The sequence below is a fragment of the Anoplopoma fimbria genome, chromosome 16, assembly GCF_027596085.1.
Source record: "Anoplopoma fimbria isolate UVic2021 breed Golden Eagle Sablefish chromosome 16, Afim_UVic_2022, whole genome shotgun sequence".
NCBI classification, from domain to species: Eukaryota; Metazoa; Chordata; class Actinopteri; order Perciformes; family Anoplopomatidae; genus Anoplopoma; species Anoplopoma fimbria.
Window position 1 is genome coordinate 23,215,333 of NC_072464.1, and position 24,130 is coordinate 23,239,462.

General features: G+C 38.3%; 1 protein-coding gene across 1 annotated transcript in view; it reads right to left on the reverse strand.

Moving 5' to 3' along the window:
- Positions 1–1,154: 1,154 nt before the first annotated feature.
- The window catches only part of gdap2 (ganglioside induced differentiation associated protein 2), a 33,954-nt gene continuing 10,978 nt past the window's right edge, over positions 1,155–24,130 (reverse strand). The window contains exons 7-16 of the mRNA XM_054615857.1: positions 23,667–23,755; positions 22,382–22,458; positions 21,926–22,085; positions 20,039–20,189; positions 19,466–19,542; positions 17,553–17,629; positions 16,954–17,093; positions 9,360–9,414; positions 8,042–8,210; positions 1,155–1,282 (exon numbers count right to left, since the gene is read on the reverse strand). Of these exons, the coding sequence (XP_054471832.1) occupies positions 1,155–1,282; positions 8,042–8,210; positions 9,360–9,414; positions 16,954–17,093; positions 17,553–17,629; positions 19,466–19,542; positions 20,039–20,189; positions 21,926–22,085; positions 22,382–22,458; positions 23,667–23,755 (1,123 nt within the window). The remainder of the gene's footprint in view (positions 1,283–8,041; positions 8,211–9,359; positions 9,415–16,953; positions 17,094–17,552; positions 17,630–19,465; positions 19,543–20,038; positions 20,190–21,925; positions 22,086–22,381; positions 22,459–23,666; positions 23,756–24,130) is intronic.

Below are 24,130 nucleotides of genomic sequence, written 5' to 3' on the forward strand. Positions count from 1 at the left end.
AGTGGAAAAATAGCACTTCACAAGTTTCCAGTGGCTCAGGTGACGTCCGAAATTTATACGTATTTTTGTGCAACCAAAACCAAAAAGGCATTGAACTCATAACCATAACAACACAGACTTTTCTGTTGATGGACCGATCCGTGAAGTGGTTTTTAGTGCTCACTTTAAACAACATTAGTGACAGGAAGCTCACAGACACATCGTGAAGTGAGAAATTACAAAACGGAAAATGCAACGGAGCAGCAGAACTTTGACAATCCTTGGACATTTTCCCGAACAACTTGTGTGGATTTAAAGCAAATGAAATGTGCTTATTGCTTTCCTTGTAATATTTAGATGGAAAGAGGAATAACTCTCATATTTACAAGTTAAACATTTAGTAACGTTCAAAGGTAAAAAAAATACACCTTTAAAGCACCTGTTTATGTATTTCGTAAAAGAAAAGGTGTGGTTTTCCCCATGCTTCCAGTCTGGATGCTAAGCTAAGCTAACAGCGTCCTGGATGTGGCTTCATATTGAGCGTACTAATATGAGAGTGGTATCGATATTCTCAACCAACTCAAGGAAAGAAAGCAAATAAGTTTTTTTTTTTTTTAAAAATGTACAAGTATTCTTTTAAGTTGCTAAATGGATAAACGCACCTTTGTGATATAAAAGGTAATGTTACATGATGCAGAGTTTAGCAAACCGGGTTTTTTCCCCCCGATTGTGACAGCAGGAGATCGCAGAGACGTACCAGGTGGGAACCTCCAGCTTTGGATTGAATAAATGTTAAGTCTTTACTTCCGTCCAGCGTTTGTTTGGTACAGAACGAGACGCTGAGGGTATCCAGACAGACGGACGTCATCTTACCCCAGCATTAAAAAAAGTCGGACAATATTCTGAGACTCGGAAAAACGCTTTGAGCAAACTGTCAGGCTTTAACGTGAGACTTCATATTTAGGGATTGTTTGAGGAAACTGCTGAGTAAGTAAATCTCGCTGTAAGGTATAATCCAGAAACCACAACCAGATCCACAACCAGTCTGTGGGGAGAGAGAGAGGCCGCTCAGCTGGCCACATGCTGCTAAATGTGGACTGCGACTGTTAGATTTTGTCCTTTTCTGGCAGACGGAGAGTCGTCCCCCCCCCCCCCAACGATGGTTCAGAGCCTTTCTATGAGGAGGTTAGGAGTTCCGAGCCACACGGGACAACAGCAGGTCCATACATGGATTCAGCAGACTGACGGCTCATCGTCATCCCGGCAGAGAGGTCCGATCGGCCTCCTGTCACAGGCTGGAGGACTGGGAGGGATGGTCAACACAGATCGTCCATATCAAACCTCACCTTGACTACATAAAATAAGATAAGGATAAGAAATCCTTTATTAGTCCCCGCAAAATGGTAGAGGTCAACACAGATAAAAATAAAAAATGAAAATAAAAAAAACGTATTATAAATAAGCATCTTAACTATCAAACTAAATCTCACCTTGTACTTTTTACATCTTATATTTGATAATATTCCAAACACTCTGTAACACTTTGTAAACTATGATGGCGTACAACAGTGCTGGGATGCAGTTTGGCAACAAAAGTACGGCGGCGTGCGACAGCTTGTCAAGCTATTTAAGGTCATAATCCACCAAAGATGATGAATGCAACCTAAACAAAGTGATTATCCAGATATGTTATGCTGTTAGTGAGCAGGGAGAATATATTATTAGCAAGTGGCCCAATATTTAGTGTCCAGATTTAAACATGTATTTGGTGGAGAAACGTTACATCAGCGGGAAAGTCACACGTTAAACCGAAACTGCGACGTTGAGTAGATGTTACAAAGTACATTTACTCAGTAAGCACAATTTTGAGTTACTTGTACTTTGTACTGTATTTTAATTTCATGCTACTTTCTACTTCTCAGAAGTGAATATCGGATTTGTCTCAGAGCTTTATTTATTTATTTTTTTTAAATTACAATTTTTCTCCCCTTCATGTCCAGGTAAAACGACGCGTCTCCAGATGTGTTGATGTTGCATGTTTGTGATAAACTGAAGTATGAAGTGTTTCCTTTACGTGTTGAGAAAATCCTCCTACTTTATGATAATCTTATAGAATATGATGCATTGATGTAGATTAAACCAGCCAACAGGATATAGAGAAGTTATAATGCAACATACATATTAATGCAGCAGTAATAATAATAATAATCCAGAAACTTCAGATATAATAGTAAAACACTGACTTGCTGAGAATACTAATACATACTTCTAATTAACTTTTACTTGTGGTGGAGTATGTTTCCTTAAAAATGATAGATCTGAATATTTCTTCCACCAATGTGTAACAGAGTCACAGACAAATGAACAACAGGGAACATGTGAGGAAGAACACAGCCCCCTCAGGGCCAATCACTAACAAAGATGTTCCAGCAGAGACATAATTAGTCTCTGACTGGTTGGTAATTCATTTGTGGCGGTGGACCCTGATGGAGGAGACACATGTGCGGCTCAGCATCTGGAATCAGCTGCACTCAACTACAAAGAGGCCATGAATGCATCGTTCTGGGAGACTGGTAAACTGCATTTTAACAGATATTAGGAAAGAGGGAAACATTTCTGGGATGGGAGAATATATATTTGGTGTTATATATATAAAAAATACTTTTATGTTATGTTTTTTTTAAACAATCAACTCTTGAAATGATGAAGGCACTTTCAAATGACAAAATGTAAACCATACTTTGGTGTTTCTTTTTTACCTCTTTACTCTTCAATAAACTTTTTACAAAATATACCAAACCACTGACAACAAGGAAGGATCTTGGGTAGATAATAATAATTATTATAATAATAAATATGAAACAAAAATTTAAATCATACATATATATATTTATTAGAAACACCTCCATCTATTCTGACAGATACAACAGTGATATTGGTAAGTTTTTTGGCAAACTCCAACCAGAAAAGCCTCTAATGTATCATAAGAAAGGACACAATAATCACTGTAATAACTGGGGTGTCGTGACAACCAGACTGACTCCAGACAAAGGTGTTATGAAAAACACCGACCACACCACTAACAAAACAAGAGGTGGCCACGTTTTCTGGCTGGTTTTCTTTCTGATGAAACACCATCTTTGGTGCTTTTGTACCTTTCAGAAAGGGAGGCATTCAGTAAACTGTGTGATTTTTATCTTTCCAGGAAAGATACAACTGGTTGAGCTCAAAGGTAACTCAAGCTCACCTGTTATTCTCTTACGTTGCTTATCAGTTTTATGAATCAGTATTATATCATCATGAAATACTTAAAATAAGTCCTTAAAGTAAAGGTTTTCTACCTTTAAGAAGCTTTAAACATGAAATTATTGATTTTTTTGGGGGGTGGTCAGTGGAAACAAGCTGTGAAATCAACATTTTAAGTTGTTTATTCAAGCCGCGTTTCCACCAAGAAGTTCCTGGTAATTTCAGTCTTTGGACTACTCTTTCAAGGAGCTAAAAGGTTCCTTCAGCCCATTGTTGTTTGTTCCAAAGCCGTCTACAGACCTGGAGACTGACGACTGACGCTGGTGGTTGCAGGTAAAAACCCTCTGCAGCCTATTGTGCCAAGAAAAACAATAAACCTCCTGTTTTCTTTCACTGAGACGACCTTTACTGCTTCAAAATATTCACTGATGCACAATGTAAAGAATTAAATGCAGAGGAGCTTGCACAATAGCTCTCTCTTTTTTATAAATGAGTCAGGAAGCCGACAGAAAATGATAATTTTACTTTTAATGTTATCAAACAAAGAGAAATGCCCTCCTTTTGTCCTCGTCTAATTGTCCTAAATTGATACTAGACCACCTCCTTGTTTTATGAATGAAGTGGTGCACGAGTTATAGCAGCTTCTCAGTGTGTGTTTGATGGTCGTCCCTGCAAAATACCACCAAGAATGTTCCTGTACTTCAAGAAAGTACTACTCCTGACCTGATCAGGGTAGTTTTTTGGGGAGGTAAAATGTTCCTGTAACTTCATTTAGACTCTGGTCCATGCGGTAGAAACGTGATGAGTTCCACAAAAGTTTTCTTAATCCCTTGGAACCTTCCTGCAGTCAAAAAAATGCACTTCACACATCATAAAAAAATCTAATTGTCAGTCCAATATTCTCTCTTTTAGCTCCGTTTTTGGTCTCCACCAACTCCTGAGGGGAAATATCTAGCTCCTTAGCTGCTGAATGCTCCAGTATGATAAGAAGCTAGTCGCAACCTTTGTCTGTCTGTTGTTTGGTGTTGAGCAGGTTAAGTTTTGGAAGCTTTTTCTCTGAAAACAGCTGCTCAATGTAGCCAAAAACAACAAAATGAGAGCAGTGAGAGTGAAGCAAAACGGAAAAAAAGAACCTGAAATTAGCTATAAAGCTCTGTGAAGCTGATGTTATCAAAATAGAATAATCTGAATCAGATATACTCCATTGTTATGTGCTCACAGATTGCATCAGATGTGATGCGTGTACTGTAAGTGTTCCTCCTTTAGTGAACAAAAGGAATCACTATTTCCTGGAATCTAGCAAGAGAACTGCAATTCAACCCAGAAGAGCAAACTATTTCTAAGTAACAGCAACAGCCAGGTGTTGATATGAATGTGATTCCTCCAGTTTACTGCATTTCCCCCTTTTATGCTGCAGTGCGTAAAAGGGGGAAATGCACCGTACTACAACCTCAGAGGAGGCCAACCCCACCTTTTCTGCTCTCATAAAGTCTGCCCAAGAGTTTGAGGTTGACCTAAAAATAAGTTTCATAATGAGTAAGCGAAGTCATTGAGAACACTACAGGGCTTTTCACACTGCACTTAGCCTCCAGGCCGTTTCTTTCATATGAGATCAACATTGTGGAAACTGTTTAAAGAAACCCCCAAGACAGCTACGAGTCCTACGTTGTTCACCCAATTTGGTATTAACATCCTTAAATACCTTCAAAGTCTCAATTCGAAGCTTTTACGAGCCAAAAAATTGGAAAAAAACATTCTCATCTCTCGATTACTCTCATGACAATTTCTGGCTACACTGTTTGTCAGAATCAAATGATATCTCCTGCTAGTTTTACTATTTATTTATAGAAGCTTTGTTATCTTTTCCATAGTAGCAAGCCAGATCAAGTTTACTTTTACCATTACTACATCGAGCCTCTACTACTCAATATTGAATTTATTACCAAAATACATTATCTCAAGCATCAATAGCAAGTAAAAGTTTACAAAAAAATTCTGGCAAAAATGGCTTAATGAGAGCAGAGTACTAAGTATATTTTTTCAAATTTTGGTACTTTTATTTATTTCAATTTTTTAAAAATACGTTGTTTTGTTTGTCTTCATAAGACAATCTCGAAGGTGTTAATTGTTTGTTGTATTAAATTGCATGTTCTGACTCCAGGTAGATTAGCACTCACACCGACTGGTGCGTTGTCAATGGGGATCCTTTATAACTAAACAATAAATAAACTGCTAACTACATACCTAATAGTAATAGTATACTAATAGCATCACCACTTCAATTTAATGCAACAATTTTAATATTTTACTTAATTTCTTACCTAAAAATGTTCCAGTTAAATAAATAAATAGTTTATGAGATGTAAACCAAAAGGCCACCTTAACATTAATCACTAAAGTATCCATGATTTAACAACGTACAACAAACAAATTATATTCTAAAACAGGTGGCATAACCTGACATCAACATTTGACCAACAAACACACTGCATGTCATTTAAGTTTTCAGTATAAAAATCTATGTAAAAATGGGACTAGAGCTTTGCTTTCTGGAACACATAATGCAAAATTGTTCATTTTTTTATATAATGTTCACAGTGAGCGTAAAACAAAAGGTAGAATGAAATGAAACTACCCCGTATTGGTAAAAAAAATGCATTTATATATCAAAATACAATCTTAATCAAATGGTTCATGCGCAATTTAACAAAGAAAGAATACAAAAACAAAAGGAAATGTTTAAAAATAGGCCATAACATAAAACCTGCAGGTCTACCTTCCGCCTAAAGATAGTTGCTAGCAGTAAGTTGTATTCTGAAAACATGGTTTCCATTTGTGCCCATGTGCAGTCAAAGTGACTAATTTATTTCAAAGTGGCTGTTACATTACTGTGGTACTGGTGTTTTCCCCAAATGTGAATAAACTGCAACGAAGTAGACACGCTAACTTTCCTTGATGCTGCCTTTGATCCGTCATCAATATTCTAATTAAGTCGCTCCTGATGTTAAATATAATCCTCGACGTTTCACGAGCTCGGATATTACAATCGTCAAATGAATTTCATGGAAAACACACAATGATCTTAAAGGTCATCTGGGCCGAGGACTTCCTGAATCCTCATCCAGAATCCTGAATACACATTTATACGTTTTATCAGCCAACACACACTAAGAATCAGACCCCAGCCAATCACGGATCATTAGGAATGCAAGCACTGGATCTGTTGCATGCGTCTAAGAAACTGCACTTTGATGTTGTGTATTTTTTAACACATTTCCTCTAAAAAGAGCTGGTTTGATTTCAGAACAGTCACACTGCAACACTTTCTCACCGGTCGGTTCTCTTACAGCCCTCAAGCCTCGATAAAAATCAAAGCTATTGATACCAATGACTTCATTCACTTATCTTCACATCAGATCCTGAATTTCTAAGGGAAATCAACACAACTTGGACAATCTCACCTAAATTGAGTGTGTGGGTTAACTGATTTATAGGTATTCCTAGAAAATGCACACAAACACAAAATAAACAAAGTCATCAGCTGAATGGTACCCTGGTTCACATCAGTGAGAAGAAGAGAGATAAATGAACAGTTGTTTACTCCTCATTCCGATTCATGAATAGAGCGCGGAATAAAACACACATGGGTGTAAACATGTTTCAAGTGTTTAGATTTTAAATCTGCGAGAAGTTAGTTTTACTACAAACACAATAAGCCGGAGAGCAGATGTGAGGAAATAAAGTATGTGGAAATGGAAACGTAGTCTTGTGATTCCTGCCACCTGTGAATGCTAAAGACTTATTGGGAGTACACAAATGGAGCTGCAGACACTCAAATATATAAATACATATATAAAAACACACACAAGGTAAACACAGGTTAACCTGGGTTGAGGACGACGATAAACGCGTTTAACCAAACGGCAACCTCTGGTTCTGAAAAGTGAAGCCAATGCTGAAGTGTCTTAAAGCTGCATTCTCTCTCCTGTCCACCAGGGGGCGACTCCTCTGGTTGTATAGAAGTCTATGAGAAAATGACTCTACTCCTCTCTTGATTTATTCCCTCAGTAAACATTGTAAACATGAGTTTATGGTCTCAATCTCTAGTTTCAAGTCTTCTTCAATACAGCATGATGTTCATTTAGTAAATGATGCTCCATTTAGAGTCAAACAGACCATAAAGCAGGGGATGCTTTAGGGCGGGGCTAATGTGATTGATAAGTTGCAACCAAAGTCCAATCAGGACGCTTCTGTTCACTTGTTGCAGAAATCCAAGATGGAGACGGCCAAAACGCCAAAGTCGATGCTTCAATACGGCAGTCCACAAACCAATCTGTGGCATCAAGATGACTACATCAACTTTTTATACAGTCTATGGTTTCAACCGCCAACCAGCAGTTAAGGCCTCTCCGGATTTAAGGCAATGGACTTTACTAGAAGACTAACATTTTGACGGCAAGTGTGTCTTCATCAGAGTCTGATGAAGACACACTTGAAGTCTCTCTTGATAACTAATTTGTAACCAAATATAAGATGTTTTCACACAGTAATTGGATATTTCTCAATTATCCAAAGCTAAAATGTAGCTACACCACCTTTTTTAGACTCAATCTCCAAAATCTTCTTCCATGTAATGCGATACTAATGTAATGTTGCCGTCAGGTCCAAAATAAGAACGAAGAGGATTTCAGGAATTTGTCAATGTAGGTTTTTCAAAGATTTCCCAAAAACTCATACTCATACAGTCATATACTAGTTTTAGATGGTTATAGATTATGTGCCAATGACTAATGTGCATTTGCTCGGCCTAATCTACCTCTCTGTAAATTTGTGCTGCTTACCCGTGAGTCGTAGTCCAGGACAAACGGAGGGATGTCGATCTGCTCGGGTTTGATGCAGGTGAAGAGCTGCTGCAGGTTGTCCAGGTAGCGAACCTTGTCCTTCATCCCCGACACGCTGAAGGTGGTGAAGAACCACGTCGAGACCTGGAATGAACCGGATAAAAAAAAAGGAGAAAGACAGAGGAAACAAGAAAGGGACACTTCATCAGTTATAGAAGGCTTTTGAGCTTGATTTACCAACAAACACACAACTAAACATAACTTTGTAAAGTAAACAACAGAACTAGATTAAGTCTAATGAACCTTTAATGATCCCTGAAGAGAAGTTTGGTAAACGGAGCGGTGAGTACTGCGCTTCCAGTAAACAGCGATGAAACAGATGTAAACTAGAAAGCACTCAGAGGCGGCATATCTCTGCCAAGTCTGTACAATTCTTCACAATTATTATTTTAATCATAAAAAAATGTTTACCAGAGTTTGATTTTGCATCTAGATCAGCATCTAAATACATTTTTGGATAATGCCTCATGTTGGGAAAGTAAGCACTGAATTTTTGCAGGGCTGCTGTGTTTTGTTGCGATTACACAATGCATTTACTGTTAACAGTAATGGCAGGATACGTGAAGTAAGACACAACGAGTAACACATTTGTCAAACCAAGTATTGTAAAACAATATTACATATGAAAAAACTAAATAGTTTAGATTTAATGGTTTGGGGTGAAGATTGGCTCAAAGTGGTGAGAAGTTTTGCAAACATTTTTAATGGTGGAAATGATTATGAGCCAAAACATTGACAAACTTAGTTAAAATACTATAAAAACTACAACATGTCGACAGTGTTTTTGTAATGACTTTCGATGCCAGAAGGGGCAGACACAGTTCTGCACTGCATGTTTAACCATGGGCTATTAAAAGATAATCATAAATTAAATCAGGAAACACCAATTTGGCAATAGTTAGCAGCTACCTAGCTAGCTACTTGCTAACAGACAGACAGGTTGGTTGACTTCGCTCTCTGGATGAACTAATATTTATAAATTTCAACTCTTTGTGCTTAACTTTGTCTACCCTTCTGGCAGAAAGAGAATTCACAAAAAACAACCTTGACATGTGCTGTTGGACGCTAAATCCGACCGGCTGGTGACCTGATATGCTTTGGTACTTTATTAATTCCTCTAAGCAAAACCATAAATTGCGTTCAAACTGAAAAGTGAGCGGGGTAGCATAAATTGATCCTCTAGGCCTAAATAACTGCAAAGATACTGCAAAAATAGAGAAGACGTACTCTTACCTTAGAGCGAAATGTTGGATGTACAAAGTAGAAGGCCTTTAAATTCTTTTTAAACCTGCAACACAAAAAAACAGAAACCTTCAGGGAGAATACTTTACAGAAGAAAAAGAAGCACTATGACAGAAATAAAGTGTAAAGTATTATTACACTGTAGTTTCTTTCCAAAGGTGCAACATCCCAAAAAACACAACTTCAAGGACGGCCAGATCCAACAGCCACATTTACCAAGCTTTATACAGCAGAAAATCATCATAACACATTTTTGGAGTACAATGTTAATGAGTTTTTAATACCTCTAAAAGGAAAAAAAAGCTTGAAGCTATTGACAAATCATTGTTTTTGTAGAGCAGATCTTTATTTTACAGCCTGTAGACTTTATACACAGACGGGCGTCTGCATTTTTCTCTCTTCCGATCAACAGTGAAGACACTGCTTGTGCTAATCATCCAGTTCTGATGTTTGTTCCTAGATAAATAAAAATGTGATGGCACATCCATTTCGAGGCGGAAGCTCTACCAGACAATGGATGTTTGAGGATATTCTGAGTAAATTGTGTATTTTACAAAGAATCCAATGGGAAGACAAGAAACAAACGATGAGTTGATCCCAAACAAATGTTGTAGCCATGACCTGATATATATCTACAGTATCTTCCTCCTCTGAGCCCTAGAGCTCCATTATTGTCCAGAAACTATTAAAAGCACATCAATGAGCCACACTGTTGCACTGGTGGACATGTTTCTCCATTACCATGAACATGGGCACTGTGGTTTATCCAAAAACACTGTCCTGCTGCACTACAGAGCAACAAATCCGTATTAATCCGCAGCTGGAAATCCACAAATGCAAAAAATCCTACTGTTGGAGTATCATTTGCCAAAAACTACAGTTCCCAACCTTCTTCTAAAATCAAACTATATATAGGTGATCTGTTTTTAAACATAAATGAAGATTAATCACTGCTGTATCACTTCAGTCATATAGAGAAGCGCCAAACTGACCTGTCATGGATTATTTGAGCAATGACATCAGACCATACATTTTTGTATACGTCCAACAATCAGTTCACACTGTATTATTCAACCAACTGATTATAATGACCTTTTCAGCTGGATTGGGGTATTTTTTAAAACCACACCAGCAGTGGTTCATCTAAAGTCAACAAATATTTAATGGAATTTCATTGGTTTTGTAACAGACCACTGTCGATCCCTACGGTCCCCCCCCTCACGGTTCGGCACGCATGTGACCCGCAGATCAATTACACAATTGTGAAATAATGTTTGTCTGGGGATCGTTATCCTCAAATATTCAGTAAAATATGAGATCAACCAATCCGACAACAACACTGACTTCAAAGTGGTTGAAATGTTTTTTGGAAAACTGGCAAAAAAAATTAATAAAAATAAAATGGTCTGGAGCCTTGTAGACCAGCTGCTATAATCAAACAACAAAAGGATATTTATCTGCCCATATGATCATGGATCTCTGTAAGTTATAATAGCTCCCTTTTTACATTTTGCTGATCCGAACCAATACGTTTTATGATCTGTTCCACCGATAATTGGAAAAGACATTCATGAGGATCATTATTATTATTTCTAACTATTTGAGGTTCTGAGGCTTCCCTGTCTTTTCCTCCGTTGCTGCCATGATGTCAAAATATGCCAACATTTGGCAAATTTTGGTTCTGCACTATGTATTTTAAGTAATAATAGGATATCCATGGATTTCCTTATGGCCTTTCCTCCAGCATCACCCACAAATCAAATCGGACAGCAAGATATCTCAAAATGACACTCAACTTTTTGTCCGAGTGCTCTACACATGTTTCTGTAATATTTCTGTATTGGACAGATGTGTTCATTTATTGCACTACAATGCATTGATCAGAACAAATCAGATGTCAGAACCGCCTTAACTGGAGTCTAGCCTGCAAAGAAAAGCCATTTTAGTCATTTGTCTCCATGATCTCATACGCTGAGCTCACGGCAAGAGGTGAGGATTGGAACAGACCTGTTAATCTGAGAGCTTCACCTTCAGACAAAGCTCTACATTTACAGTCTGGTAGCCAACACTAGAGATGGTGCACCAATCCAGGCTGTCAATCTCACACACATAACCATCACTCAAGACATTTGACCTCTCTTTCACAAAGGGTTTAGCAGCCCCCAGTTCCAATCCATCGGTTCTCTGGCAAAGTACCATGAACTCAGAGCGTGAGGTGCTGACCCTCGTCCCAGCCACTTCACCCTCGGCTGCAAACCGCCACAGTGCGTGCTGGAGGTCTCGGTCCACTGAAGCAAGAAAACCACATCGTTGGCAAAAGAAAAGCAGAGACGCAATCCTGAGGTCACCAAACCGGCGAAAGCCAATCAAACCCGGTAAAACCCGAATAATTGGGAGCACACTCTCAGCCTCCTTGTTTTAAAAGATGGGAGGAAAGGTGCTCCAGTTGAGATTCACTGACACCAACACACCTAAAGAAACCAAAACTGTAATAAAAGATTGAAACCAAATCTAAAAAAAAAAGAAAACTCGGGTCATCTGTAATCAACTAAGCACTGGTAGTGGAGACTTGACAGCTCATTTCATGGCTGTAATCCTGACAATAACATGTCACATTTGCAACAGTTTGTATTGTCATGCCACACACACACACACACACACACACACACACACACACAAACGCAGTGGTGGTCTGGCTGTGTTGAGCTTCATCTGTTGATATAACACAAAACAGTTGAGAGGGAGAAACTCGATCTCTTAGTTGACAACCTACAGAGATGGGAATCAGGAGTGCTAAACCATGACGTGGGGCTTCTGCTCTGATCCAAAACAGAACCCTTGGTGGACAACAATAATGATCAACCTCATCTGTCTCCAGGAGAAAAGTAATCAACGACTCCCCACTGAGCAGACAAGTTTTGGAAACTTTTATGTGTTTGGCTTAAGACTTCTGGTTAAGATCTTCTGGAGTCAAAATGCATCTGTGGCAAATCAATAGCTTGATGGGTTAGTGGTTGCATTGTCTATGTGGCGGCCTCGCCAAGCCAAAAGAGCCGTAACTGCTTGAAAAGTCACTTACAAGTTGGGGCATAAGTAGAAACTGTTCGCCTTCAATAACGCTTACGGATTAAAGATGTGTTTATATGAAATGTGATCCATAAACATGATCTGAAACAGACTTTTGTGCTGCTTGCAGAGGAGAATAAGCAAAACAAGTATCCAAGAAAAGAGTTTTGATTCCCTCTGACGCTGTCTGACCCCACCATGTTGGAAGGTTCATTACATACAACAGTTCAAATTTCTTTGGAATCAGCTGATGTTTTTCTTCTTACCTACAATAATAAGATTTGTAAGAGAGATACAACAGTATAATTCAAATGTTTTGATTATATTTCAAATAGTTTGGCTCCAAAATTGGAAGAATGAACTGATTCAAACTTCCATTTAGTCGATGTCCCCACAGTGATGCACGACAGGGGAGAATACTGTTGGAACCTGGATGGTGAATTTGTTTCCAGTCCAGCAAAGTTAAAAACAACCTCGGTTTTTATCATTGAACCCCAACGGTGAGTCTCTAGTTTAAAGTCTTCTTCGATACAGCATGATGTTCATTTAGTCAATAATGGTCCATTTAGAGTCAAACAGACCATAAAGCCCTATTTAGGGGCGGGGCTACTGTGGTTGACAGGTCACTACCACTACCAGAGCCGTATACGGCCTTCCAAATATGGTAACTTTCTTTTCTTTGGTTGGGGAAAAAACAACATTGCAACAGCTGTAATCTGAGATGGCAATGACGGAATTGTGGCTTCAGAATGGCAATCCACAAACCAATGGGTGACTTTACAAAGACCACATCCACTTATTGTATGCAGTATAAGGTTCAAACCAGAACTGATGGACAGATAGTTTCTAGACTGCTGTTTTGGGGATCTTTACATAGTTAACTTTACGTTATTACGTTTGTCTCATTCCTTCAGCTCTAAACTTAATATCAACTTTCTCAAGTACATTTTTAAAGCTACCATATTGTTTAAAAATAGAACCATCACCAGTACCCTTAAAGTCATGCCGATACCAATACAGTACTTCATTGGATACCCATCATGTATGGAACAGTGCACAGCCCTCATACAGCCGTTACTGCTGATAATGCCGTCCACGACATACTGTGGCGGGACCCACAACCTATCAATCCGTTCCTTGGGTTTCATTTGATACCAGTCCTTTCACTCTAGCTCTAAAACTGAGCCCGCTACAGCCTCTGAAAGACAGTAAAGTTGGCTGTGAATGGCCTCCACAAGGAGTGGAAGAGGTATAATAACTTTGACATTTAAAGGTGATTTGCATTAAACCCCTGAGCTGCAACTCTCCGAGATGAATCAGCAGCGATGTGGTCATGGTTATTGGTTTTGGCTGAATGGGGTTTCCCCTCTTCCGATTGAAAGGAGAAGTTGAATGAAGGTGCAGGCTGAAAACTCACCTCTTCAAGAAGTACTACCCTGAGCCTTATTGCATTCATATTAGTTGTTGCACTTATTGAATTCGTATTCGTTTACTGCACTTATCCTATTCGTAGTAGTTTGTAGCACTTATTGTATTCGTATTAGTTTGTTGCAATTATTGTTTTCGTAGTAATTTGCCTCTGCACTATACTTTTGCTCTGGTTTATGCTTTAAGATGCTTGTTTAAGAAAGGAGATGCACTTATGACTTCTGGTGACTAGTAGTTCTCTTGAACACCTATGTTGAATACACTTCCTGTAAGTCGCTTTGGATAAAAGCGTCTGCTAAATGACTGTAATGTAATGTAATGTGTCTCATTCATATTTTTGTATCTTGTGTGACGCTCTCTTAATTCTCCACTGTGTGACAGAAATAACCAGCCGATGACTTTAGCAGCCGTTGGGCGACACATTTATCCTGTAAAAACCAAAGGGCAAATGTCATGAATATGTTCCTACATTTTAAAGTCTTGAGGACTTAATTGACTGCATTTTCCAGACAGAATAAGGTTAAGAAAGGTGTGGCGAAACCAAATGAATGACCTGTTTCAGAAAGTAATGAATAAGAGAAACGCGGGGGTTAAAAGGAGCGTAATTACTGTATGGAGTTTCCACTGACACAGGAAGCTGGTTTGGTTGTGGTTACTAGCAACTAGAAAGAGAGACTACAACTAGAAACTTTTAACCCATTGAACCCTGGAGTTTCTCTTTCAGTAAGGTAGAATGGTTTCTCTACAAAGGCATTTGAATTTCCTCCTGTTTGAGTTACGTTTTCTAAAAAGAATAAAGTTCCCAGTTGTTTTAGGAAATGATTAAGTCCATTTTGTTGAATTAAACTATATACTTGTGATCTGTTCTTAATAACTAATATAGTGGATAGACGTTGAATCACTACTGTGTCTTTGTCTCTATCGTGCAGTTAGAGAAGCACAACTGAACTTTATTTCTATGATCTATGTAGAATCAACATTTTTTAGCTAAGACATGAAAATGAATGGTATTTTGGGGCATAAGGAAGTTTACTTGACAAATGACATGTTTGATTGGGGTTACTACAAACTAGAAATGTTTTATTTACCCATGGATCCCTGGAGTTTCTTTCAGAGTATATGCTATTCGTATTTTCTGTATTGTGCTTTTGTGTTGGTGTTGAGTGGTGCCCATACAAAACACTTCTTCAGATGCTTAATAAAGCCAAAGTATATCATGCAACAGTGGTGGAAGAGGTACTCGGATGTGTTACTCAAGTAAAAGCTTGCGTTTCTTGCCTGAAATTTAATTTTTCCAAGACTGCACCGTTGCAGCAACAAGAATATCTCAAGTCAACTCACAATTTTATATAATTTTTTTCTGCAAATCATCCTGACATATCTGGGTCTTTGGACAATCTAGGTCTTGGACTAGAACTAAAAGTAGCTTGGCTGCTCCCTGTGTGGAACATAATTATCACAGAACTGTATTTTGTTTTAACTGCATTCTTTTTTACTCTGTACTGCAAACCGCTGCACAACACGTTCCCTCAGGATGAATACAGTTTCATCTTATCGTCATCAGTTCGTTAATGTGATGAGCCGCTGAAGGCCCATTCTTCAACTTAATCAAAAATAGGGTCAACAATAAGCTCCGTGAGTGATTCCTATTAGCAGTCTGTCAAGAGCTATTTCAGAATAAGAATAATAATAAAACTTTGAACCGTCTGATTAAGGCCGAGTTACAGCTGCTACATCATCCACGAAAACATCCAAGCAATCCAAGTTTGGGTTTCCTGTTCCAAATATGGCCGCCAGATTTCCAAAAAACCCACACCGAAACAAAAGCGCTTCACAGCTCGTTCTGCTTTTCCAAACGTCCAAACACTGTAATCTTGGCGGTGTCACACCGTGGCATGAACAATGCAACTGAACTTCGACGCAGCTGCAGAAGTCGAAGCATTGACAGACGACTAAAAGCCAAACAATGGTCTGATGACAGCCAAGCCTCACATAAGACCTTGCATTTATCACAACCAGCTACACATTTGATTCCGAGAAGTTTTTCCATATTGCATTTTTACATTTCATTTACATATTTCAAACTTAGTGTTGTATTACTAAACGCCAATGAGCTGTCAGACCTTCGTTCCATCTGGAAGACGTTCTATGAGACTTTTTCGTATCATTTCTTAGAAAAGGCGATTTATGGTTGATACGCAGTTTGTGGCTATTAAAGAGCGCAGACGCTAGCCAACCAGCGCGGTATTAGCCAAATGACTGCAAACCCAGAACACACAGCACAGAACATTAAAGATCTTGGGGAGGAAGGTTAAAACAATAAGAGCTCCAGAGTTTTCTCACACTATCACTGTGTGTTGCAAAGGGATGAGACAAAACTGAGAGGAGAAGGACTGAAACAATGGGAACTGAGCTAATGTCACTTTCTGTTTGACTTCAAAGTAGTCACACATGAGATGCTTCGATCCAAAATGACAAGTCCAATTACGGGTAAATATAAAGAATTTAGTACGAAATGTTGCAAATCTAATTAGTGTATTTGGTGTAAGGTTTAGATTATCAGGCTTTTTGTACTATCCAGTGGGTTCGCTGGAAATGTTCTGTTGAAGAAGGTCGCCGCCAGGGCAAAAAAAGAAGAAGTGATAACTAAGATGTAACTTAGGTTCTATGAGTATGAGAAGTGGAGCAGGGATCGAGAGAATGCCTGGTTTTTATAGTTTAGAAAAACGCAGCGCAGTGATGATACAGACATTTCTTATTTTTATAACACAGAGCTGACGATGCACGTTCAACTCTGTTGGTCAGACTAGAGAATACAGTCTGCAGTGTAGTTCAAACTTTTCCTTAATGAAGAACTGACTCTTCGCTAAGCCCCGCCCCCAGCTGCTACTCCGTCCAGCTGTCCGGGCTACGTTACCATGGAGCCCACACTGTCACTAATAACAAAATATAAACAAAAAAGGCGATTTCAGAGAAGCCTGTATCCCAGTAAGAAAGGGGTTAATAGGAAAAGACCCGTCTTTATCAGCCTCCCAGAGGTTACTCAGAATAACAGCTCATTTTAACGAGGAGGGTTAAATGTCAGACTCACTTGGCGTCCACGATGTCGTAGAGGTTCTTGAGGAACTCGGAGTCCAGGTGGTTGTGCTCTCCGGTCAGCGTGTGGAAGTAAACCATCACATACTCCTTCACCGTGATGTGGTCCATGACGTGGATGAAGTACAGCAGCGCCTGCACACGAAAACACAAAAAAAATCATCTTAAAGTTCAGGACTTCCCCCAAAAATGTCTATAAATCACTTTACAGCTTTACATTTTATCACTTGGTTTATTTGGTCAGTCTTGTGTGTTTGATTTATGATGTTTTGATTTTCTGTGTACTGTATTTGTGTCCAAAGGAAAATGTGGAATACAAATGCGTGCATACAAATTAAATACATTTGCACAGTTCGCACACAGACAAAAGCACATGGGAATACTGATGGACACATGAAAAGACACGCACATGCATAAAGATGCTTAAAATATGCACTGGTAACACTCATCTACTGACACGTAAAACATCAAACGCATGCAAGCAAACACCACTTGGTAACTCAGATTTGTATAAAGATGAAACATGTGCACAGAGATTGACTGTAACATCAATAAAAAGCATTTTATTTTGACATACGTATCCTGTTTTGTTACCTTTTCGATGTCAATGAGCGTCACTGGGATGTTCCGTCCAACCAGAATCATCACTGTCCTGCCACACATGTCCACACCTGGAGACACACAGTATTAACACAAACACACACACAAAGGTTTAGACTTAAAACATGCAGATGAATTACGACTGTTCTCCCTCTCGACAAGCATTAATTGATTAATTAATTCTCAAAGATCATCTCTAAATTCAACAAAGAAGGTGTCACTATATCTGGACTTCCTGTTGGTGCAGTTTACATTTCTGTAGATTTTTGATGGTCATTCATTTAAATAAAGTATAAAAGGAAAAAGAAATGCAAAACATGAATTGGTTACAGCTTCTCAAAAGTGAGGATTTGATGCTTTTCACATGTTGTATGTTGAACATCTTGTTGGACGGATAAAATAAGACATTTTAAGATGTCACTGTGGGTTCTGAGAACTTTTTTCTACAATGTATCTGACATTTTATAGAATATAATTCAAATGTATTTATTCTGCAAAGAAATCTACATATTAAATGAGGAATGAAAATGAAAACATTTACACCAGCAAATGGAAATAGAGGCTGATGGAGGTAAAATCTCTTTTTCTCTTTGTCTGAAAATGTTGCAGACGTCAGTTTCCTGCAGGTTCAACATCATCATATATTTAATTTAAACCTGCAACTCGTCGTTAATTGATTAAATTACCTAAATAACAATTTTGATGATCAGTTAATCACTTCCGCAAATTATTAATATTCTCTGGTTCGTGCTACAGATGTCAGGATTTTAATGCTTTTCTGTTTTATATGATTCTTATTGGATATATTTTGTTTTTTGACCTTTGTTTAAAGTTTTTTGACCCTTTTTAGCTTAGCTTAATTTTAATGGCCTGTAAAACCTTTAATGTGGAAAGCTGAGCTTGGAGCTCACACAGCCCTGAAGATGTTTGTCGTTACAGCAGCTCAGCCTCATCGCATATGTGTCTCATGATGTTCTTCATCTTGGGTTTTGTATTTCTGTGTTGAATTCTTCTTTAATGGATATTCTCTGTCCAATAAACCCAAGTTACTGTTTTTTATTTATTCTGTATTTGTCTTTTTTCCTGATTAGACTACAATCATTTCCTTCCTTTAGCACGGCCATGAAAAACAAACATTAATACTGTTTTCACTTTATTGGATCAAACTCGGGTCATTTATCGCGCTGCATTCTGACACCTCAGATGTTTTTGTTTTGTCTTAATGCTTTTGTCCAACATTTTTTGACAGATTTAAACTCTAGTTCTGATTAAACACTATTTCAACTGCAAAAACTGAAGCCTCTTGTCATCTACATCCTCATAAGACAATTAACCAGAAGAAGAAACAGAAATAAACGTTTAGAAAAGCATAATATTCTGTTTTTTTAATATATTTTTTTAGATTAGTTACAATAGTTTTAGACCATTTATTGTCTTAAATTCTAATTAAATATCGTTGAAATCAAAAGCTTAAATATGCAAATGAGGAACAATCTACCTTCCCAAATCACTGGGAGCTAAACTGTTTAACAGCACTGCCCCCTGCTGGTGATGAGATCAAATTGCAGCTTATAAACAGCTGAGATTGAGAAATCTACATTTAATTTAATGAAACAAAGAAAGTGGATGGTTTTACCAAGTAGTGGAAGTAAATAATTCTCCGGATTAAGAGTCACTCAAACTCACAACACACACTTCTGTAAAAACACTTCTTAGGTTTCTTTTTCCTTTAACATTAACACAACACAGGTGACGGATTCACACACAAAAAACCACTGTGTTCCAATACATAACTTCCCTTTTTCTCTGTGTCTCACACTCACACACACACACACACACACACACACACACACACACACACACACACACACACACACACACACACACACACACACACACACACGTACCAGTTTGATATAAAGCTTTCAGTGCAGCGATGTCTGACAGATCCTCTGCTCTCGCCCGACACAACCAGCGACTGTAACTGCAGGAGATGAATTTTGAGGAACACACACAGAGAAGTGGTTCAAACTTGTGGCTCATGGTTGCAGCATAAAATACAGTTTAAAGATGCATCTGAAATATTACAACTGTTTATCCAGTCAAATTTAAAAAGGTGGAATCAGTGTGTGAGGAATAATGAAGTCATCATGCAGTAAAATATTTCTGGTAAAATGCCGATAAAAGATGAGTTAAAGTATGATCATGAAATAAACGAAGACTGTTTTGTTTAGAAATTCATACTGCTCCTCAAATTCGGGTGTTTTGCAGCCTGTCTTAATGGAAATTAATTGAAAATGACAAATCCTCCACACTAGAATCTCAAACTACAAACAAATAAAACCACAATATACTTGTTTAAAATTATATTAACCTCGATAAAAAATCTTTAGTCAGCTTTATGATTATCCAAAATGAACTTTCTTGACCCGAATTTATCCGATACATTTTTTATAACTGAAAGTTTTTTGGACTCTTACTTCCTCTGGTGTTGTTTCAAGATGGCCGCCTCTGACATCTGGCCCTGCAGGATCTGTTTTCGCTGTTTGTCCACGTCACCCTCCATGCGGGCGAAAGCGTGAGTCCCCACCTGACCCAGGTCGGACTTCAGACTCTCCTCTTCAGAATCATCTACACAAACAAACAAACAAGCAAAAAGATGATAACTGGACGATTAATTGACTTTAATAGCTTTAATGGATTAGTGACAGTGTCGTAAACAAGAGCTATGGCAAAGTTAGATGCAGCATATTCATTGAAATAAACAGAAATCAGACCTTAATCAGTGTAATTAATCCCGGATTGACCTAATTTTGATTCGTAAACTATCTGCAAGCGTGACATTATTTGTGTGTGGGGTTTTCTTTATGAAAAAGTTGCCAAAGATGTCAAAAACCCAGAAAAAAGAATTAAATCTCATGTCCGCCTGTTTTTCTTAAAAACCACATGTCCATGCATCTTATCTACAGCCAAGAGGCCGCATGTCTGTCAGTGTGTTTACATCAGCATGTTGTTGTTGGGTTTCCCTCACAGGCAGGACGGCTTGCTTTGGATTAACACGCCAAAACCACATCTCGCCACCTTTGAAGCGCCGTGCCACGCCAACAAACATTCTTCTCAATGGAGAAACCCACTAACACATGGGCTGCTGTTATGTTCACAATTAAACATTGAATTAACATTTAAACGAAGTGAAAACAAAAGATTTGGTTGGTAAACAGAAGGAGGTTTAAATGAGGCTTTAAGGGATTGAAGGGATTTTGAACTAAAGCTGTCAAGAGTTATAATGTCATATTTCAGCCTTTTTGTTCTTCTTTGCCTGTTTTATCTTCGATGCACTTATATGACCATGCAGTCATATAAGTGTTTGTCCTTTCCATAAATGGATTTTTTGCAGAAGTCACCATATTTACATTGAGGAGGAGTGACGTAGAGACGCTGTAGCCCCGCCCTAAAGCAAACCCTGCTTTATGGTCTGTTTGACTCTAAATGGAGCATCATTTACTAAATGAACATCATGCTGTATTGAAGAAGACTTGAAACTAGAGATTGAGACCATAAACTCATGTTTACAATGTTTACTGAGGGAATAAATCAAGAGAGAAGTAGAGTCATTTTCTCATAGACTTCTATACAACCAGAGGAGTCGCCCCCTGATGGACAGCAGAGAGAATGCAAGTTTACTTTGCTTCACTTTACAGAACCGAACGTTGGCTCCTGGCCCTTTCTTCATGACTATTGTGAAAACTGTTCAATATACATATAGATTGAGGCAAAAAAACTACATTAAATGTGATTAAATGCCCATGATAAAGGCCTGAAACTCTTTTTTTCGCCTTTGCTTTGCACTGATGCAATTCATTCAAAAGTGCATTGTGTAGGATTTTGTGTCATCTAGAGGGGGGGTTGCAGATTGCAACCAGTTTTTTTTCAGAATCAAAAACAGAAACAGCGTAGAAAATGAAAAGCTTCACGTTATAACCTTTTAAAAGTTGCTCTTTATTGTGAACTTGGACATTTTCTCGGTTCATTTTTGTGCCTCATAATGAAATAAAAGCCGTCATCCATCTAAAGTTGTATTAAACCGGGAAAAACAAAAACAAATGGTTCCTCAGTGTGAGATGAGTGAGGACAGAAATGGAGCGGGATAAAATACAGGCTTACAGCCTTAAAACGCACATCAGTTTATCTTGGACTATTTTGCTATTGACACAAGAAAAGAGTCCAAAACCACTTGGATGAAACAAAAGGTGAAGTCTACTCTTATAAAAGGTTGCTGACATGAAAATGAAGCACTGTACGTGTCTTTTCTAAAGCCGGGGAAAATATTTCCTCACATTATACATTAAAAAAAAAGGTCTGAGTACCTTCCAGGGTGCCTGGTTTCTCGGCGATGCGGATCTGTCTCTCCGGGACGACGGGTTCCCCCTCAGAGTTGCCGATGTCGGACGGGATGAGAGGAAGGCAGGACGTCTCCTCTTCCTCAGAGCGAGGGAAGTACAGAGGCAGCAGCTTCTTGTACGTCGGCTGAGAGAACACACACAAACGTATATATTCATATTAATGTCCAAATATATCTGAGGGTGTCTGGGATTCATTTCAACACATGGCTTTTGTAGTTTTACACTATTAGTAGTTTATATACTACAAGTGCAACAAACATCTTAGGCTCCTCTTTCTGGCTTCCCCTTTTTCTCATTGCAAGTTTAATCTGGACACAAATGATGTATTCCTTTTCTGAATACCCCTTTCATTTGATCATACTGTGACTATTGTGGGATGCAGCTTTTTTGTGGATTTGCAAAGATCAAAGTCACACAAACCTCCTCTGTGTCGGTCACTGTGAACACCACGGCATCCAGGCTGTTTCCATGGTTCTCCAGGAACCTTCGCACTGTTCCTATAAACACACAAACACACGTTGCTGTTATCTTAGATATTAAGACACACCAAAGACAATTAAAGGAATTAGGAATATAGATTTAACACAAGTATAAAATGTCTAAATGTCTGCTTGTTTGCAAAACCCAGAGATTTTACGTAAACAAAACAGAGCCACAGAATATTTGGCATTTTAAAGTGGCTTCAATAGTTAATTGATTATCAAAATCTTGTGTTTTCATGGATGAAGTAACTGTCAAAACTTGTCTTTATTACCTGGTCAAATGCTTTAGAAACTGGCAAAATATTAACACATACAGTAACACATAATGTATAAATCGTGTGTATGTATTTGTTAAATTACTTAAAGGTATAGTTTGGAATTTAAGAAGTAGGTTTTAAGAGGTACTGAAACCGTTATATGTGCCGTTATCAAAGCCACCAGACTCCATTGAAATAAACAGTCATTTAAAATAGCAGAAGACAGGAGTTGCTGGTCGATCGCTGCTTTGATCAGTTAGTTTGTTTATGTTATTGTGTGACTTTAGTGAATCCAAACTAACTCTTTAAAACACCAAAGTCACACAATAACACAGACAAACTAACTGATCAAGACAGATGTAGATCAGCAACTCCTGTGTTCTGAGAGGTTAAATTACTGTTTTTCTCAATGGAGTCTGGTGGCAGATTAAAATGGATCAGTTCCCTGTCAAAAAGAGGTGAAAATACTCAAAATAAAGCGTACTTTTATACTGATAATGATTCTTGTAGGTGTCTAAAACACGTCCACAACAGAACATTGATTTGCTCTCGTTCAGGTTCTCCTGTCTGTGTCTCTAAATCATGTTTGGCAATTGGGTCCACAATTTGTTTGCTTGCATGTGAAACGTGGATGTTTTAGCCGTTTCCATCATCAGATTATGATCTTATCTGGCCGTCATGTGCGCTTTAAATAAACATGTCATTAACGTTAAATGCTGGACAGACATAAAGGTGTTATAATTAAATGTGTGTGTGTCTGCCTGTATAATTTTTTATAGTATGTATAGTATGTATTGATATTTAGTCCCACATAAACATAAATGTCTTGGAGACTGTTAACATGACATGATAAAGGAATTCACAAGTTGTGTATCTCTGTACCTCATTAATAAAAAGCTGTGTGTGTGTGTGTGTGTGTGTGTGTGTGTGTGTGTGTGTGTGTGTGTGTGTGTGTGTGTGTCTTACTGAAAGCGATGTGTGTGGCGTCCTCCAGTGGGTAACCTCTTTTGGTCGTGGTCACCACACAGAGGCCGACCGACGACATCGACTGCTCTCTGAAGGCGACAAGAAAAAAACAAAACTTCACACGTTCGGTTCACCATTCACAGTTCAGATTAGCAACTGGTGAGATGGTTTCCTCACACACACACACACACACACACAAAATCACACATGAACTTTCCAAGACAACAACCATTGCATACCAAATGATAAAAGTACTAAAAAACTAAATGTAATTGTTCTAAAGTTATTGATATATTTTCCTTCCACTGCAATCAAAACCCACTTTTATTTTTTTTAAATCAGCAAAATTACACCATTTATCACATCCAGAAATTGTAAAAACAGACATGATCATTGGATGTCCACCTCTCCAACAGTCCTTGAACATATCATGTGTGACAAACGCTTCATTCAAGAAAAAGCAA